The sequence below is a fragment of the Mesoplodon bidens genome, assembly GCF_964165515.1.
Source record: "Mesoplodon bidens genome assembly, chromosome: 1".
Classification (NCBI taxonomy): domain Eukaryota; kingdom Metazoa; phylum Chordata; class Mammalia; order Artiodactyla; family Ziphiidae; genus Mesoplodon; species Mesoplodon bidens.
The window spans coordinates 189,454,806-189,472,050 of record NC_138176.1 but is presented as its reverse complement, the minus strand read 5'-3'; the positions used below and the strand labels follow the sequence as shown (position 1 = coordinate 189,472,050).

At 37.0% G+C, this 17,245-nt stretch overlaps 1 protein-coding gene across 19 annotated transcripts in view; it reads left to right on the top strand.

Annotated features, from left to right (window-relative positions):
- Positions 1 to 17,197, top strand: part of SEC31A (SEC31 homolog A, COPII coat complex component) — a 67,559-nt gene extending 50,362 nt beyond the window's left edge. For 10 of the 19 annotated variants that reach the window (XM_081241700.1, XM_081241697.1, XM_081241696.1 and 7 more), the window contains 5 exons: positions 7,887 to 7,945; positions 9,432 to 9,695; positions 12,081 to 12,200; positions 14,831 to 14,902; positions 16,609 to 17,197. In XM_081241700.1, coding sequence (XP_081097826.1) covers positions 7,887 to 7,945; positions 9,432 to 9,695; positions 12,081 to 12,200; positions 14,831 to 14,902; positions 16,609 to 16,788 — 695 coding nt within the window. In that variant the 3' untranslated portion in view covers positions 16,789 to 17,197. Of the gene's footprint in view, positions 1 to 6,320; positions 6,360 to 7,886; positions 7,946 to 9,431; positions 9,696 to 12,080; positions 12,201 to 14,830; positions 14,903 to 16,608 lie in introns of all 19 variants that reach the window. The other 9 variants (XM_081241694.1, XM_081241707.1, XM_081241691.1 and 6 more) reach the window with 1 other exon arrangement.
- Positions 17,198 to 17,245: the final 48 nt, after the last annotated feature.

Here is a 17,245-nt window from a genome sequence, read left to right as displayed (position 1 = left end):
GGGCATTTTGGCTGTCATGAATAATGCTGCTATGAACACGAGTATACAAATATCTGTTCAAGTCCCTGGTTTCAGTTCTTTTGGGTATATACCCAGAAATGGAATTACTGGATCAAATAGTAATTCAGTGTTTAATTTTTTGAGGTGGTGACACTATTTTACATTTTCACCAGCAATGCGTAAGGGTCCAATTTCTCCACATCCACACCAACACTTGTTGTTTTCTGTTTTTTTGTTTTTGTTTTTAATTCTCGCCATTCTAATAGGTGTGAAGATAGTAGTATCTTATTGTATGCATGCATTTTTAAAGAATTGAGATCATAACTCCCACATACACTCATAATTTACATCTTACTACTTAATATTACACCACAAACCATTTTTCAATGTTCTTTAAAGTCATTGTCATGTTTAAAAAGAGAGTAAGAAAGAGATTTATGCCCATTTTTAAGGTTTTTTGAAAAGGTAAAAGAGATTATCTTCCCTTACTAGTTTTATGAGAGAATTATGTACAAGATTAGACTGTGCTATGTTTTTTTAAAAATACTGACCAAGAGTATCATTTTGCACATCTATAATGAACCCCCATAATACTGTCTCCTGTAGATATTCAAGTTCTTCACTTAGTTTGCTTTACCTAGTGTTGCGATTAAAGTGTCTCCATAAAGTAGAGGTCAATTTAATTGTGTTTTTAAAAAGTCATATTTAAACAACTTAAAGATATAAAAGCAAAACTATTGAGGGGTTAGAATCATAGCTAAGATAAAACTGTTAAATTGATTAGAGATTTGAACAAGGATTTTCTGGGCTGAAATAAAACATATTGCTAAATATATTACATGGTTTGAGGTTAGGAGGGGCCAGTTAGGCATATATTTTGGTGGGAACTTTGATTATTGTACAAATCGTTATTTTCAATTCAACAAGCAGCCTACCCTCAAGTTATGAGGGATAGCCAACTGGCTATATGTTCTTGTTGAAAATCTTTTTGTTTCTTATTTCATGCAGTTTTACTCGGAACTTTCCATTTAATTTGATTTCATTATAACTTTGGTGTCATTCTACCAAAGGGTCATGTGAAATTGTTCCACATACTTTTTTGTGCTGCTAATAGTTGGTGAAATTAGGATATCCCCTCAGGCTTTAATATCCAAGGCTATGATCACTGCCATGAGAGGTTAGAGGAAAAACTGGTCTCACCTTCTGCTCCCACGTTTCATAGGGCTAGAGAGGAGACATGTTGTTGAGACTGCTCCCTGAAAAAACCAATCAAGGCCAGGGTACCTCCAGTACTTTTAGGTTTTTCCCACCGTCGCCTCCCCCCTGCCCCACCCCAATACCAAAATCCAAGGATGCTCAAGTCCTTTATATAATGTGGCGTAGTATTTGCATATAACCTACACACATATACTTTTATGTCTAGATTGCTAATAATACCCAATACAGTGTAAATGCTGTGTAAATACTTGGAGCAAATTCAAGTTTTGCTTTTGGGAACTTTGGATTTTTTTCCTTCCTGAATGATCCTTAGTTGGTTGAATCTGCAGATGTAGATCCTGGGGATGGACTGTATATTGTCCCCCTCAGCCCAGAAGCTGAAGTCTGGTGCTAGAGAGTACATCAGTAGTTGCAAATCAGGTCTGTCCTCTGTCATAATGCACGCACAGTGACTCCCAGGGGTTTATTAACTGTAGTGCTATGAGGTCATATCTTGCATGGGGAGTTAAATTGTAAAGTCATCATTTAAGACAAAAATAAGAAATCACTTAGAGTCAGTAATCCGTGATCACCCCTTTCTTCAGTTAAGCCCTCATGAAGAAGTTGCTTGTGGTTAGAAGCCATATTGTATGAAAAACATCTATCCTTAGCTCCATACAGTGAAATTTCAAACTGTGGGATTAGTTCTCCCACCTCACAGTTTCTCTGGGGCATGTGCTTCTTTTTTTTTTTTTTTTTTTATTCTATTTGTTTCCTCAAAGAACAGTAACTAATACAATGTGTGTGTGTTTGTGTGTCTAAAGAGACGGAAAGATAAAGAGAGCCAGAGAGATGGAAAGAGACAACAACAATAAGGAGCTATACATACCAAAAATTAACAGTAGATGTATTTAAAGTGAAAAGAACATATATTTTTTTCCTCTTTATTTTCCCAAGGTTTTAAAGAATATAACATATGATGGTATGGGGCTGGGAGGAAAAGCTTTCATTAAAAAAAAAAAAATGGAGAAAGTATGTTTTCCTGAGAAACTCAATTGGTAATAATATTGTGAGAAAGATAAACTCTGTGTACCATTCTTCTATATGAACAAATGCAAAAGAGTTGTAGAGCTATTAGATTTCTATCTTGTAATTATTTAGAAAATGTTTCATTGTCGCTAACTCACCTTTTTTAAAGACAAGGAATCAGTTAGTTATAGTTTTGTATAAAAGCATGAAAGAGTATCAAATTTTGTCACATGCTTTTTCTGCATTTATTGAGATGATAATGTGCTTTTTATCTTTCATTTGGTCAATGTGGTGTATCATATTGATTGATTTGCTTATGTTGAACCATCCTTGCATTCCAGGAATAAATCCCACCTGATCATGGTGTATGATCCTTTTAATGTGCTGCTGAGCACAGTTTGTTAATATTTTGTTGACGTTTTTACATCCATGCCCATCAGGGTTATTGGTGTGTACTTTTCTCATGTTTTTGTCTGGCTTTGGTGTCAGGGTGATGCTAGCCTTACAAAATGAGTTGGAAATGTTCCCTCTTCAGTTTTTTTGGAAGAGTTTAAGAAGGATTGGTATTAACTTTTCTTTAAATACTTGTGACTGTGAAGTCATCTGGTCCTGAGGTTTTCTTGGTTAAGAAGTTTTTAATTGCTGGTTCAATCTCCTTATTTGTTATTGGTCTTTCAGGCTTGCTACTTTTTCATGATTCAGTCTTGAGAGGTTGTTTGTTTCTAGGACTTTATCTATCTCTTCTAGGTTGTCCAATTTGTTGGCAAAAAATTATTTACAAGAGTCGCTTATAATCTTTTTTTTTTATTTCTGTGGCATCAGTTGTAATGTCCCCTCTTTAATTCTGATTAAATTTATTTGAATATTCTCTTTTTTTCCCCTTGATTAGTCTAGCTAAGGGTTTGCCAACTGTGTGTGTCTTTTCAAAAAACTAAATTTTTTCCACTTTTCTATTGTTTTTCTAGTGTCTATTTCATGCATTTTTGCTCCAAGATTTATTATTTACTTTCTTCTGCTAACTTTGGGCTTAGCTTATTCTTCTTTTTCTAATTCATTAAGGTATAAAATTAGGTTGTTTATTTAAGACCTTTCTTCTTTTTTAATGTAGCTGTTTATTACTATAAACTTCCCTCTTAGAACTGCTTTTGCTGTATAAGTTTTGGTATATTTTCCTTCTTATTTGTCTTTATATATAAGCAGACGGTTGTAGCAAGGCTTCCAAGAACTAATGTAATATTTTGAAATGATTTACTTATTTTACTAATTAATTTGTTTTGGGAGTTTATAACTGCATATAACTCTCTGACTCCATTTATATACACTATTGCATTGGATAATTTGGGGCCTCTCTCAAACATCAGAAACTTGATTATGTAGAAAACAAAGAATTGTAGACATCTTATGTGTCGAAAAAAAGAAAAAGCAAAAATATAGTGTTGGTCTTATCTCTTGGATTTTTTATAAAATACTTTTTTTTTTCTTGGTTGGAAGATTAGCCTATAACAGATCTGCATTGTTATAAAGTATGGTTTTAGGAGACAGGTTTCTGTCCTTCCCTAGAAAGTCACCTTTTACATCAAACAGACAATCTGGGATTGGGCTATTGATGAGTTTTACAGAACTAAATAGGCACTCTGGCATTAGACAGGGAAGAAGTTTTATAATATCCCAGGTTAAGACATGGATCATATGCTTAACTCTTCTTATTAAACGCAAATATACTGGCCAACATTTAAAAGAATAAAGATAAAATCTAAGTGGGCTTTTATCTTTTAGTGGGCTTTTACTTCCAAATATGATCAAGCAACAGGGTCAGGATTTACATTCTGCAGTCCAAAACTGGGCAAAAATATATTTTAAAATATTTGCAGATATTGGACAGGAAATAGCACAGGATTGCTTTGAGCCTTATACACTTATACCCTGCTGGATGTCACATTCCAGACCAGGGAGCAGAGGTATGGATCCCAAACAGAGCCTGACCATCCCCCTAAGTTGAGGTGATCAGAATTCGGAGAGGCTGAGTGAGGTGTCTGTAAGTTGCAAAACAGAGTTCCACAGGCATGCACAGGCATCCCATTGAGTCAACTGACTACTAAACCATGCAGGTATAGGCTGAGATTACACAAGGCTATGCAAAGAACTCACCTGGGGCAGAGAAGTATTGAACCAGCTGAGCAGAGCTTGCTTATTCATCACCTGGGGCTTGGAGAGGAGATCCCAGAAGGGTCAACCGTTAGTAGTAAGGACAAGTTATCCCTAGATGGAAGGCTGCTATGGACCCACCCACTGAAAGTTTTAACATAAGCCTCTAAGGCAAGGGTACATAAACTTTTCCTGAAGGGCCAGCCAGGAAATATTTCAGGCTTTGCAGGCCACATATGATATCTGTTGCATATTCTTCTTTGTTTTTGTATTATTTTGTTCTTACAATCCTTTAAACATATGTATTGGTTTCTTAGGGCTGATGTAAAAAGTTGCTAAAAGCTAGGTGGCTTCAAACAATAGAAATTTATCCTCTCACAGCTCTGAAGGCTAAAATCAAGGTGGTCTGAAATCAAGGTATTGACAGGTCATGTTCCTTTTGAATTTCCTAGGAAAGAATCCTTTTTTGCCTCTTCAGCTTCTGGTGGTTACTGGCAATCATTGGTGTTCCTTGGCTTGTAGATGCATCACTCCAATCTCTATTCCTTCTTCACATGGTCTTCTTGTCTGTGTGTGCATGTGCTTCTTGAGTAGAGCTCAAACTGAATTGAACTCACTAGTTAATGCTATAGTCTCTTGATTCCTCTCTACCCAAGTGAAGATAGTTGAATTCCCGTAAGTTGTATGTTCATATGATGTATCTACACTGCATGCTTTTGATTGGAGGCTGGGCCTGGACCAATCCTGAATTTCTGACAATTTTGGAATTGCTGTATTAGTTCTCAGCCTTCTTTCCTCTTGTCCACTGCCAGAAACTTCAGTTCTTTTAAAAGAAGTAGTGATTTCTGGAAGATTTGTGCTAAACAGTCTGCAAATCTGTATATTCTTATAGAAAAGACCATATGGGATGGTTACATATTTACTGGGCCTGTTCCCATTTATGCTCATACTCATAGTGTGACCCCAGAAATTACAGTTCCTCCAGAATGCAGATCCTTGGGGCCTCCCAAATCCAGCAGTAAAGTAGCACCTCCTTGTTAAGATTGTCTAACATGCTTATTATCTTTAACAATGTAGCGTTGAAGTCTGCACGACAATGTAGAAATCCTCCCATTTCTCTTTAAAACCCTACTACTTAAAGAGGATTTGGACCAGCAGCATTGGCATTACCTAGGAGCTGGCTGAAGCAATAGAATCTCAGGCCCTACGCTATACCTAGTGAATTAGAATCTGCATTTTTACAAGATCTTCAACTGATTTGGATTCACAGCTTTAAAAAATACTAAAATGGACACAGTTATAATATGTTAGAAAGTGCTCTCAGCCCTCCCCGCACCATGATATTACTGAGCTTCATTGATCAAATAGTAGAAAAATAATCTGTGCAAACAATTAGGGAAATAATGTTGTTTTAAATAGGAAGGAATAAAATTTTCTCTTAAAAGAGACAGCTGGCACAGTGAGAGAAAAAAGTAGTGTTTAAGAGTTAATTGTATCTGACACATTTAAATGAGTTAACTTTGCCCACAAACTGATCACTTTCTTAATTAGATAGAAACCATTTCACGTGACTTGATTAAAAAAGGAAGTTTTATTCCCTTATAAAATTAGTTTGTTCTTTCTTGGGGTTGATGGAGGGAGGAGAAACAATTATAAAATGAGTAGAGTTTACAGTTTGCAGGGCAGAAATAGAGACATAGATGTAGAGAACAAACATATGGACACCAAGTGGGGGAAAGTGGTGGGGTAGGGGTGGTGGTGGTGGGATGAATTGGGAGATTGGGGTTGACATATATACACTAATATGTGTAAAATGGATAGCTAATAAGAAACTGCTATATAAAAAATAAATAAAATAAAATTCCAAAATTCCAAAAAAAAAAATAAGTGGAGTTTAGAATGTCTTCGATGATAATACTGTTTAAGTGACTTTTACATTTTGTCTACAGAAAATCAGTCTATGCAAGACCAGGCATCTATGTTGGAAGGTGAATTAGTTACAAAATATATCTTTGGAAATCTTTGAATCACTGACTCTAATGAATGGATATTCACAATTATGCATGTGAACTTTAAAGTTGATAATATCCTAAATCTGATCAAATCTTAGAACTGATTGAATTAACATAGTGACACAAATGATCTTGAATCATAAAAGTTGTCTATTTTATATAGACTGAAAGACAAGGCTATACCAAGATTGTCTTAGATATAAGAAAGATTAGAAGGTGATGGGAGAGATTTGAATGATTAGTCTGTGTATAATGAGAACTTTAAGGATTTGTTAAGCAAATAGCAGCATGTGGTTTAATATTTTGTGATTAGCTCTTGAATGTTTGAGGCTCATTTGGCATTCTGTCTCCTAGTCACCTTGTAGAAAATTAATTCTACTTTTAAAATCAAGGCAAATGAGTGCATGCTGGTTAGGAGAAGATCTTGTTTTTAAAAAATTTCTATGACATTATGTTCTTTGGTTTGCTAAGCAATTTTGTTGTGATTTAATATCGTGGATATCAATAAAACAAGCAAAAGTAAAATACTGAAAGAATGTTTAATTTATTGAAAGAAGAATGTTTAATTAATTTTTGCTTTTACATATACACATACACAAAACTTAATAAGATGTAAAATGATTCTATTTTGATTTAGTAATTATTCTATCTCTGGCATGTTTAGTCCTTTTTTCTTTAAAGATACAGGCATTCAATAAAGATGTTTTAAAACACATTTTTTTAAAGGTACAGGCATTAAGTACCTTAATGAGTTCTGCTACTCATGTTCATTTCTCACTTAGAGATGACCGGTTTGGGGAGATTTGTGGGGGGGAGGAAGTTTCCTAGAGTGACAGTCGTTTAATTTTCTATCTGCCGCCAGCCTGGAACTTGTGTGTGTGTGTGTGTGTGTGTGTGTGTGTGTGTGTGTGTGTGGTATGAAAAAAAAATCTTACCACAGATATTTGATGCCTTTTTCTACTTTATAGGTTGTTCTTAATGCAAAGGTGATAAAGCATACTGGTGTTGCATAGTTGGGCTCTGTTTGTTTTTTTAACAGTGTTTCTACCATGTGGATGATTTGGGTATGCTGCATTGCTCTCTGAGGAAATAGGAGATTGCTACTTTTATTCTTTTTGTGTGTGTTGAATATATCAGAAGCGTTTTTTTTTTTTAGCAGACTCAGGTGATTTATTTTTTCTTTATTAGGAGAGAATTGTTTGAAGCTTATATACCAATATAGACATAAAAACTTCACTGTCCTTAAGTTTAGTACAACTCTTTCACTTTAAAAGGAAATAATGTCAAGATATGCTGCTTTCTAAGCCAAGGCCCTGTGATTATTAAAGGTAATGAGTTTGAGAGTCCAGGGCTACATAGTGATCCCAGCAGCTCAGCTGGTAAAACTTTTGTGACAGTTATCTCAGGGTGAAAGTAAAATTTGAAGGTATTATATGATGAATACAATTTAGTTATCTTCTTTTCAGGATTCTAAAGGAAAATGCCCTCTATTATCTGTTATAGGTTCTCAGAATGGTTGGAATGATCCTCCAGCTTTGAACAGAGTACCCAAAAAGAAGAAGGTACTAGAAAAAGATGTCTGTTCAGTTGCCTACAGGTGTCCTGTGAATCATGTAGCCACCTGAAGCACACCACACTTCACTGTTCCTTTAAAGGCAAAGCTGACTGACTGATATACTTAATATGTGTATTTCAACTTACATCTTCTAATCCATGAAGGGAAGGAAAGAAAGTACAAAATAGTATGGTGATATGAATTAAACCCTTTTTAAAAAACAAGATGTGAATTCTCAGCAGATCTTTTTCAAAGAGTAGGAAACAAAATTTCATGCTTCTCAAGTGGGTTTTTTTTAGGAGTTACTTTGGTTTTGGGTTCTAAGGGTAATCATGATTTGTAATTATATTTTGGACTATTTTTGTCTATCACATATAATATGAAACGAAATAGCCTTGTAGTTAAGCATCATTTAGATGTTAATAACTGTTGAGAGCTGTTAGAGCATAACTTAAGATTCTTCTTTTACCCCAACCATTTTTTTTTTTTTTTTTACTCCTAGTGATTTCTGTCCCCCAAGTGTAGTAATGAGAGGCCAGAATATAAAATTGGGAGATACTAAATGAGCAACCCCCCCCCCAAATGAGGTCACTGATAATCAGAAATTTAATCTACTACTTTGAGTGTGATGGATCACTAAGTAGGTATCACTTAAGGATCTAGGAAAAAGGTATTACATCTGATCACATTAAACAAACACATATTTGGCATATCTGGTCCCAGTATGGCTAGATATAATTCTCCAGACTTTGACATCCTCTTTCAAAAACACCATGGTTTTGGCCCATTATGAGATAAGTGTGGAAGGTAAAGGGGAAACAAAGGTCCAGGTTTGAGCTCCCAGCCCTCTTAACCAGATTAGCTTTACTTTTGTGTTTTTCTCTAGAATTCTGCATAAAATTTCATTTTAAAAAGTGTTCTACTGTTACTTAAAAAATTTTTTTAACCATGGAATAGTCTAACTCCCTTATTTTTAAAAAATTTTTAATGAAGTATAGTTGATTTACAGTGTTGTGTTAATTACTGCTGTACAGCAAAGTGATTCAGTTATACATGTATGTGTATATACATTCTTTTTTAAATATGTTCTTTTCCATTATGGTTTATCATAGGATATAGAATATAGTTCTCTGTGCTGTACAGTAGGACCTTGTTATTTATCCATTCTATATGTAAAAGCTTACATCTGCTAATCCCACCCTCCCATTCCAACTCTCCCCCAACCCCCTTGGCAACCACCAGTCTGTTCTCTCTGTCCCTGATTCTGTTTCTGTTTCATAGATAGGTTCATCTGTGTCATATTTTAGATTCCACATATAAGTGATACCATATGGTATTTGTCTTTCTCCTTCTGGCTTACTTCACTTAGTGTGATAATCTCTAGGTCCATCCATGTTGCTACAAATGGCTAACTCCCTTGTTTAAAGCCGAGTAAATGTTGTCATCATCCCGTTTTTTTCCTTACTCTTGGTGCCTTTTATTTCTTTTAAAAGATGCCTGAGAACTTTACGCCTCCTGTTCCCATCACATCACCAATCATGAACCCCTTGGGTGACCCCCAGTCACAGATGCTGCAGCAACAGCCTTCAGCTCCAGTACCACTATCAAGCCAAGCTTCATTCCCACAGCCACACCTTCCAGGTGGCCAGCCTTTCCACGGCATACAGCAACCCCTCAGTCAACCAGGCATGCCTCCGTCTTTTTCAAAGCCGAATATTGAAGGTGCCCCTGGGGCTCCTATTGGAAATACCATGCAGGTAACAGTAAATCTGTGGAAGTGGGAGATGGCTCTATTTCAGTATGTTTCTTAACGTTTTAACTTTTATGGTTATACCTTTATTATTATCTCAATTTGATTTCAATTTAGGCAACTTAAAAATAATAACTTTTTTTAAGATTGTTCATGTATGATATTATTTTTCAATGACAAGGCCATATACAAACTTTCTAGAAGGAGCTTATGTATTTACTAGTATATGTTAACAGTAACTTGGCAATTACAGTATTTCATTTTATCTAATCAGTAGCCACAATTTAAGATCAGTTGAATCCATATTTGCATCCAAGGTTGCTAAGCAGAAGCTGTTTCCAAAGGTTTTTTCCTTTAAAATATAAAATAAAAATGTAATGAGTTATATATTTTCTTGTGTATATGTAAGAGCTAATAAGATAGACCATATCTTTAGATGGAGATATAAATTTGTGCTTGCTTTTCACATACAAACAGCTAGTTGGCAGGGCTCTAGATGATGAAAAGTCTATCATATTTCCCATATAACTGACTTAGACATACAAAGATAAACATTTTTGATCTATTCATGAAAAGTAAAGGGGTTGGGTCACAGTTCAACATAAGATGAAATAAATTTCTGCTCAAGTATAAAACTAGCTCTTCTGTCTGTTACTGTCTTTGACTCTCTGAAGTCAAATTTGTAAAGATTATATCTCTACCACAAGAGTATGTGTTGCTGTTAAGAGATTTCTGCCTAAGGAACTTCTAAACATTAACAGTTGCATTATAAAAACAAGTGTTTTGATGGAGATGGGAGGGCCTTCTTCTTTCCATAAGAATATATAAAATTATAAAGATGCACTGTTAAGTTTTTATAATTACAAGTCTGTGGTGTTTGTGAAGCCATTCACTTTTGTTTAGACCTGGGTGCTCATGCTATACTCATCTGGACCAGAACCTCAGTTGCCATTGGAAGTGGGAGCTTCATGGATGTGTGTGTTCAGCCAGGCCATAATATCCACCTTCCTGTCCACTTGGATGTCTCTGAGGCACCTCACACTTAACATATCAGAATCTAATTCATAGTCTTCCTCCCAAACCTAGTCGTCTTTTGGTGTGTCCTGTTTCAATTAATGGCACCATAATCCTTCCTATTTAATCCAGCCCAAAACCTGGGCATCATCTTTATATTCTTCTTCCTTTAACCTGTTTTTCAGAGCTATCCCCAAATCTTGCCGATATTACTTCAAAATCTCTCTCAAATCCCTTCTCTACATTTCCATTCTAGTCCATGCTACCTTCATCTCCAGTCTTAAGCAGTGCAGGAGCCTCTAGCTGGTCTGCCAGCATCTACTTTGACCCATCTCTTATCTGGTCTTATCTCCTCATTGCTTAAAACGTTACAGCTTCCCATTGTTCTCAGGATAAAGACCAAAATATTTCACATTGTCTGGAATCTCTCAGCTCATACTCCTCCTTGCTCTCTCTCTCTGCTCCAGCTACAGTGACCTCCTTTCAGTCCCTTGTATCATGATCCTTCCTGTGTACATGTTCTTCTGTCTGGAATGCATTTCCTTCCCCATTTAACTGGTTAATTCCTACTTATCCTTCTGATATAACTTCCTTAAAGAGCCTTCCGCTCAGTTAAATCTCAATTATATTGTCTCTTGGTTCCAGTGATGTTAACTTAACCACAGTTACTATTTTACATACACTTACGACATTTTAAAATTTTCTCTCTCTCCCATCAGCCTGTAAACTCCCTGAGGGATGAGATCATTTCCGTATTGGCTCACCAATACCTAGCCAATGCCTAATACATAATTGCTTAATGTTTTCTATGAATGAACTAATCAGTCAAAACTTTAAACACTTACACATTCCTTCTTTGTTTTCCCATCTGTACATTCAGTAAGATCATGGACTCTTCTATCCTAACCTTTGGTTTAATCTTGCAGTTTGATAATAGCCCAGTTAACACCCTCCAAGAGTAAACCAAAAGATAGAAGAATGTCAGGATAAACAAAAATGAGCCAACAAGCAAAGCAAGCAGCCACTCCAACCAGCCAACTTTGTAAATGCCTTGTTCTTTTTATTTCCTACTGGCACAGGTCTCCTTCCCATCAGTTATAATAAAATAGTGATGAACATATGTTCCATAATTAATCAAATACTTTATATCCAATCCTATTTTTGAAAATAGAAGCTGTAGAAAGAGTACCTGTTTTCTTCTACTGAATATCTGATTTTTATGTTTGCTTATCCCAAGTGATTTCACATGTTAATTTTTCATTTGATTTTGAATAGCCTATCTACAAGTTCGTTGGTTTCTCTTTATCACAGATTTAGGGCTTTGTGTATAGGTAGCTTCTGGTCATTTCTGGTCATTTTATGGTATTATTTATTCCAGCATGTGCAGTCTTTGCCAACAGAAAAAATTACCAAGAAACCTATTCCAGATGAACACCTCATTCTAAAGACCACATTTGAGGATCTTATTCAGCGCTGCCTCTCTTCAGCCACAGATCCTGTATGTATTTTTTATTTTGCTTAATTAAAAGAATCCCTTGGGCTTCCCTGGTGGTGCAGTGGTTGGGAGTCCACCTGCCGATGCAGGGAACACGGTTCGTGCCCCGGTCCGGGGGGATCCCGCGTGCCGCGGAGCGACCAGGCCCGTGAGCCATGGCCGCTGGGCCCGCGTGTCCAGAGCCTGTGCTCCACAACAGGAGAGGCCACAACAGTGAGAGGCCTGCGTATTGCAAAAAAAAAAAAAAAAGAATCCCTTTTGGAGCGCTTCTATAATGATTGCTTAAAGTCTTACAAGATGTATTTTGAAAGTTTATGCAAAAATAGTAAAGCTAGCACTTATATATAGTTTGCTGTACATATAAAAACACATTCAACTGCTTTTTACATATAACTTTAATCCTTAAAACAACCTCATGGTAGGTAGGTTTGTCATATTTATTTACAGAGGAGGAAATTAAGGCAAAAAGCAGTTACGTAATAATTAAGGCAGAGCCAGCATTCGAACCTAGTCTGGCTCCAGAATTCATGCTTTCAACCACTATGCTGCACTGAGTCTCGTCGGCAAACCTTACGCATAGCACAAAAATACAACAGAATGGTGAAACTCAGATCTGGGGTTTCTTTCTGAGCTTACATCAAAGCTTTTAAAAGTAGACAGTCTTTAACTTTGCAAAGACCTTAAAAATAGCTAAGTGCTTTAGATATTGGAGTCATATTCATAGTCAAAGTAACTGATTTTACTCAGTTTATTAGAGGATGACTGTATTGGCAACAACAAAAATTCCACAAAGCCAGTTTTGTTTTAGGTGAAATTTCACTTTATGCCAGTAAACATTGAATATGTTTATTTAGTCACTGGCTAGTTGTCTGCTTGAAAAACAGCTTCTGGAATTTGTTGTTTCATCAAACATTGAGTATTAATATGTGCAGCCTTCTGCTAGTCTTTTGGAAAGCAATTCCCTGTACTGAAAGTGTCAGGAAAGCAGAGGCAGGGGAAAGTTAACATAAACCTTAGTGCCTGGCATTCTGGGAGTGATGGAAAGACGAAGCTAGGAACAGAGAACAGGTGAAGCTGTTAAACAGGTGAGTGTACAGTGTCTCCTAGGCAAAGAGGTCCTCATCATACAAAATGGAGGAAGCCTAATAAAAATGTGGGGAAACTCCAGTCTTCCTTCAGGCATGAGTGAATGTAAACAGAGGTTGGGAGGACACCTCGTACATGGCCTAGCTTAATAAATTTTTGTTGAGCTTCACCTCCTCTAGGTCACCGTATCACCTTCCTTCTGGTTACCCAGGACTCCTGGGCAGAAGAGAAAGACAAACTGTTCCTGTCACTAGTTGGGGAGGAAGTTCAAATACTGCCCAGGACTCCTGCTGGTAGCTAGGTGGGACTAACTTTGAACCCTCCACAAAAGTCCATTTTAATCAATACTTGAAATCATTTGTATAGTATGACTTTATTCTTATTTCCACTTCAGTTATGTCCAAACAGCACAAAGTAATTTTGCAGCACAACTTAGTTTGTAAGGTTATCCTCGATGGCTTCACCTCTTCTGCACTCCTCTTCTGACACACTGACATTCCCTCCTCAAACATACCAAGAATGTGTCAGCATCAGAGACTTTGTACCTGTGGCTCCTTCTGCCTGGAACTCTTCCCCATAGCACTGCATAGCTCTTGCTCACTTGTTCCTGGTGTCTGCTCAGATGTCCCGTTAGCCATCAGGACTTTCTTACCACGTCATACTGCCAACACTGCTGATGCCCTTACCCTGTTAACTTTTCTTCATGGCACTCATCACCACCTGACATACAGTATATTGTTTATTTAGTATCTTTTTCCCACCCAATAGAATATGAGATCATGAGACACAACACTGTCCCAGCATGGCACGTAGTAGTCCCTCAATAAATATTGAAAAGCAGTGTCACTTTTAAGGCTGTTGCATAATGTAAATATTAAGTTAATCACAGTATAATTTTAAACCTTTACTTTTAGGATAGTTTTCTCTCACTATACTTACAGTACTAGGATGAGGGTAGGAGGACTCCTTAATTTAAGAACTCCTTTTAACACTTCCCTCTTAATAATCTTAAGTCACCAAAAGATAATTTTCTCCTTTTTTTGGTGTTTTAAAGGCCCAGAATAAGACAGGATTAAATGTACCAAATGTGACTGAGTGTATAAGTAGTACTTTTGAGATTCCACAGTTCACCTGTATATGTTTGCCTTCTAGCTCCCATAATGTTCATTTTATTTAATTTACAGTAACTGTTAGACCTTCTTTTCTGTAGTACACTGACCCATTGCTGCCTCCAGATGGCCCTTCCTCTTGCTTGTGGATATAGTGTAGATGGACACTCACACACCTCAAGTGAGTTGCAGTCCCCATGAAATCCAGCCAGTGCTCCATTTTGCACACTAGGAGGAAGGGTCTCACTTTCTTGCCCTCCCTGCCTTAATAGATTACTGATCTCTGTTCAAGTTCCTCGGTCTTAGCCATCTCCATTTCTTTATAAAATGAAGCTGTCCAACATCATGACTGTAAGGTTTAGTGAAATGAGATAAGGCACGTTCTTGGGATAAAAGTTATTGTTCATACATAACATACCTGTTTTTTCTCTCCTGCAGCAAACCAAGAGGAAGCTAGATGATGCCAGCAAACGTTTGGAGTTTCTGTATGATAAACTTAGGGAACAGACAGTAAGTTTGTGGGGAAAAGAAGGATTTATGATAATCATTTATTCCTGGTTACTAGTAAAATAAGTGTCTCATCAGCACTTGCATGTAATATATAGTACGCTTGGGGGCAAAATGATCGTGACAGTTCATAGAATAGGCTTTTCTCTGTCTAAATCTTACATTTCACTCACTGGGGATAAGGGGATAGGGCAGTGTGTGTGTGTGTGTGTGTGTGTGTGTGTGTGTGTGAGAGAGAGAGAGAGAGAGAGATTAAGAGGGAGAGAGAATTTTTAACCTTTTTTATAACAAAGGGCAGATATACAAACTGGCCTGTACTGGTCCTCCAGTAACTGGCCTTCTATTCATTTTTATATGTCCCTTGAATTAAGAAATCAGAGAGTGGGCAGATACTCTGTTTTCCAGAGACCAAATCTGTAATCTCTCTCATAGTCTAAGACTCTGAACCTTTTCTTTTAGAATAGCTATTACACAAAGGCAAAGCCAAAGGCAGCCACAAATTGAGCAGATCAATGTGTATAACTATGAAGATGGTCGGCAGTGAGGAGTAAATGCCCTGTGTGTTCTGTTCTCTTGTCCCTCCCAACCTCTCCATTCCTTTCTAGAATTGTTTTGTTTTATTAATGAAAGCACTAGGAGAGAAAAAAAGAATTGGGACCTTTCACATTTTTGCATTTTAGCATTTCTCTTCCCCATTCCCCATATCAATGCCATCAGCTGAAAATAACCATTTATCTCATGAGAACCAAACCAGAGAAAGTTGATATAACAGTGGAAGTGGCGTGGCCCATGGAGTGATCCAAAATAAAGTCTTCTCTGAGAAGTATGGACGTGTATGCCAAGTAATGACGTGGGGGGAAAAAAAAACCAGAGGTCTTATGATTTTAAGAGATGACAGGATTATGAAAAGCAGTTAAGGGCTTCCCTGGTGGCGCAGTGGTTGAGAGTCCGCCTGCCGATGCAGGGGACACGGGTTCGTGCCCCTATCCCGGAAGATCCCACATGCCGCGGAGCGGCTGGGCCCGCGAGCCATGGCCGCGGAGCCTGTGTGTCCGGAGCCTGTGCTCCGCAACGGGAGAGGCCACAGCAGTGAGAGGCCCGCGTACAGCAAAAAAAAAAAAAAAAAAAAAAAAAAAGCAGTTAAGAACTGGCAAATTGAGTGCATGATGAGGACTGTTGCCCTCCTAGTGGCAGTGGACCAGAAGTGCAAGGTTTCTATTGTCCACAAGGTTTTAGAGTAAATTGGGCCCCTACTTCGAGATGTCATGATTAAGAATCTTTAAACTCCTTCATGTACATAGGAAAAATTGTAAAAGGTGTGAGACAGTATCTAAAATAATTTAGTTATTTAAAATATTTAAGTTATCTAAAATAAAATAATAAGAATTAAAACTCTTAAGTGGAGAGAGACATTAACATTTCAACTTGGGGAAGGAAATCTGGCTTTTCTGTAAGGAAATACCTGGCTTATCATACATGTATAATTCGTAAATAATTCCTTACATAAATCATTTTGTCATGGTTCCATTTTATAACTTAAGTGTTGGTTGGTCCGAGAAGCTTTCTAGAAATGCTCACCAGTTCATACATTTTTTTAATAATGTTTATTTCAAGCTCCTCTTAAATATCAGGGTTTAATGTTTATAGAGGGTCTCATGGAAAATTCTTCCTTAATTTAATTCTCTCTCTCAATTCCACCTTTATTTCAGCTTTCACCAACAATCATCAGTGGTTTACACAACATCGCAAGGAGCATTGAGACCCGAAACTACTCAGAAGGATTGACCATCCATACCCACATAGTTAGCACCAGCAACTTCAGTGAGACCTCTGCTTTTATGCCAGTTCTCAAAGTTGTTCTCACCCAGGCCAATAAGCTGGGTGTCTAAAGGATGGCTTCACTCTGGGCCACTATTGCCATTTTTCCAAAGAAACGTGTTTTAAAAAATGATAAGATGTGGACCAGTCCTCATTAGCATGTTTCCATAGCAGCCAGTCAAGAACATTTACATTGTTTCTGCAGATATACTCACCTTAGACCTGCTCAAAGCCCTGGTGCTTTCTTTTGTTTTAATCTTTTATTGCCTGTGATGATTTTCCTATTCTGCAAATAATGTATTTCCTGGATTACACATAGTATGCCTTCCTGAAGTATTCTGATAAAATATGGTTTTTGAAACCTCAGGTTTACTTTTTAGAAAGGAGCCTTTGGTTATGTGTAAAGCAGAGCCGAAACTAAATTTCTTTCATGTCCTCCCTACTTCCTCCATGTCAATCAGATTAAAGTGTGTAATCCTATTTATGTGTATGTAGTCTTTTTTTTAAACAGCTACTCACAGTTTAGTT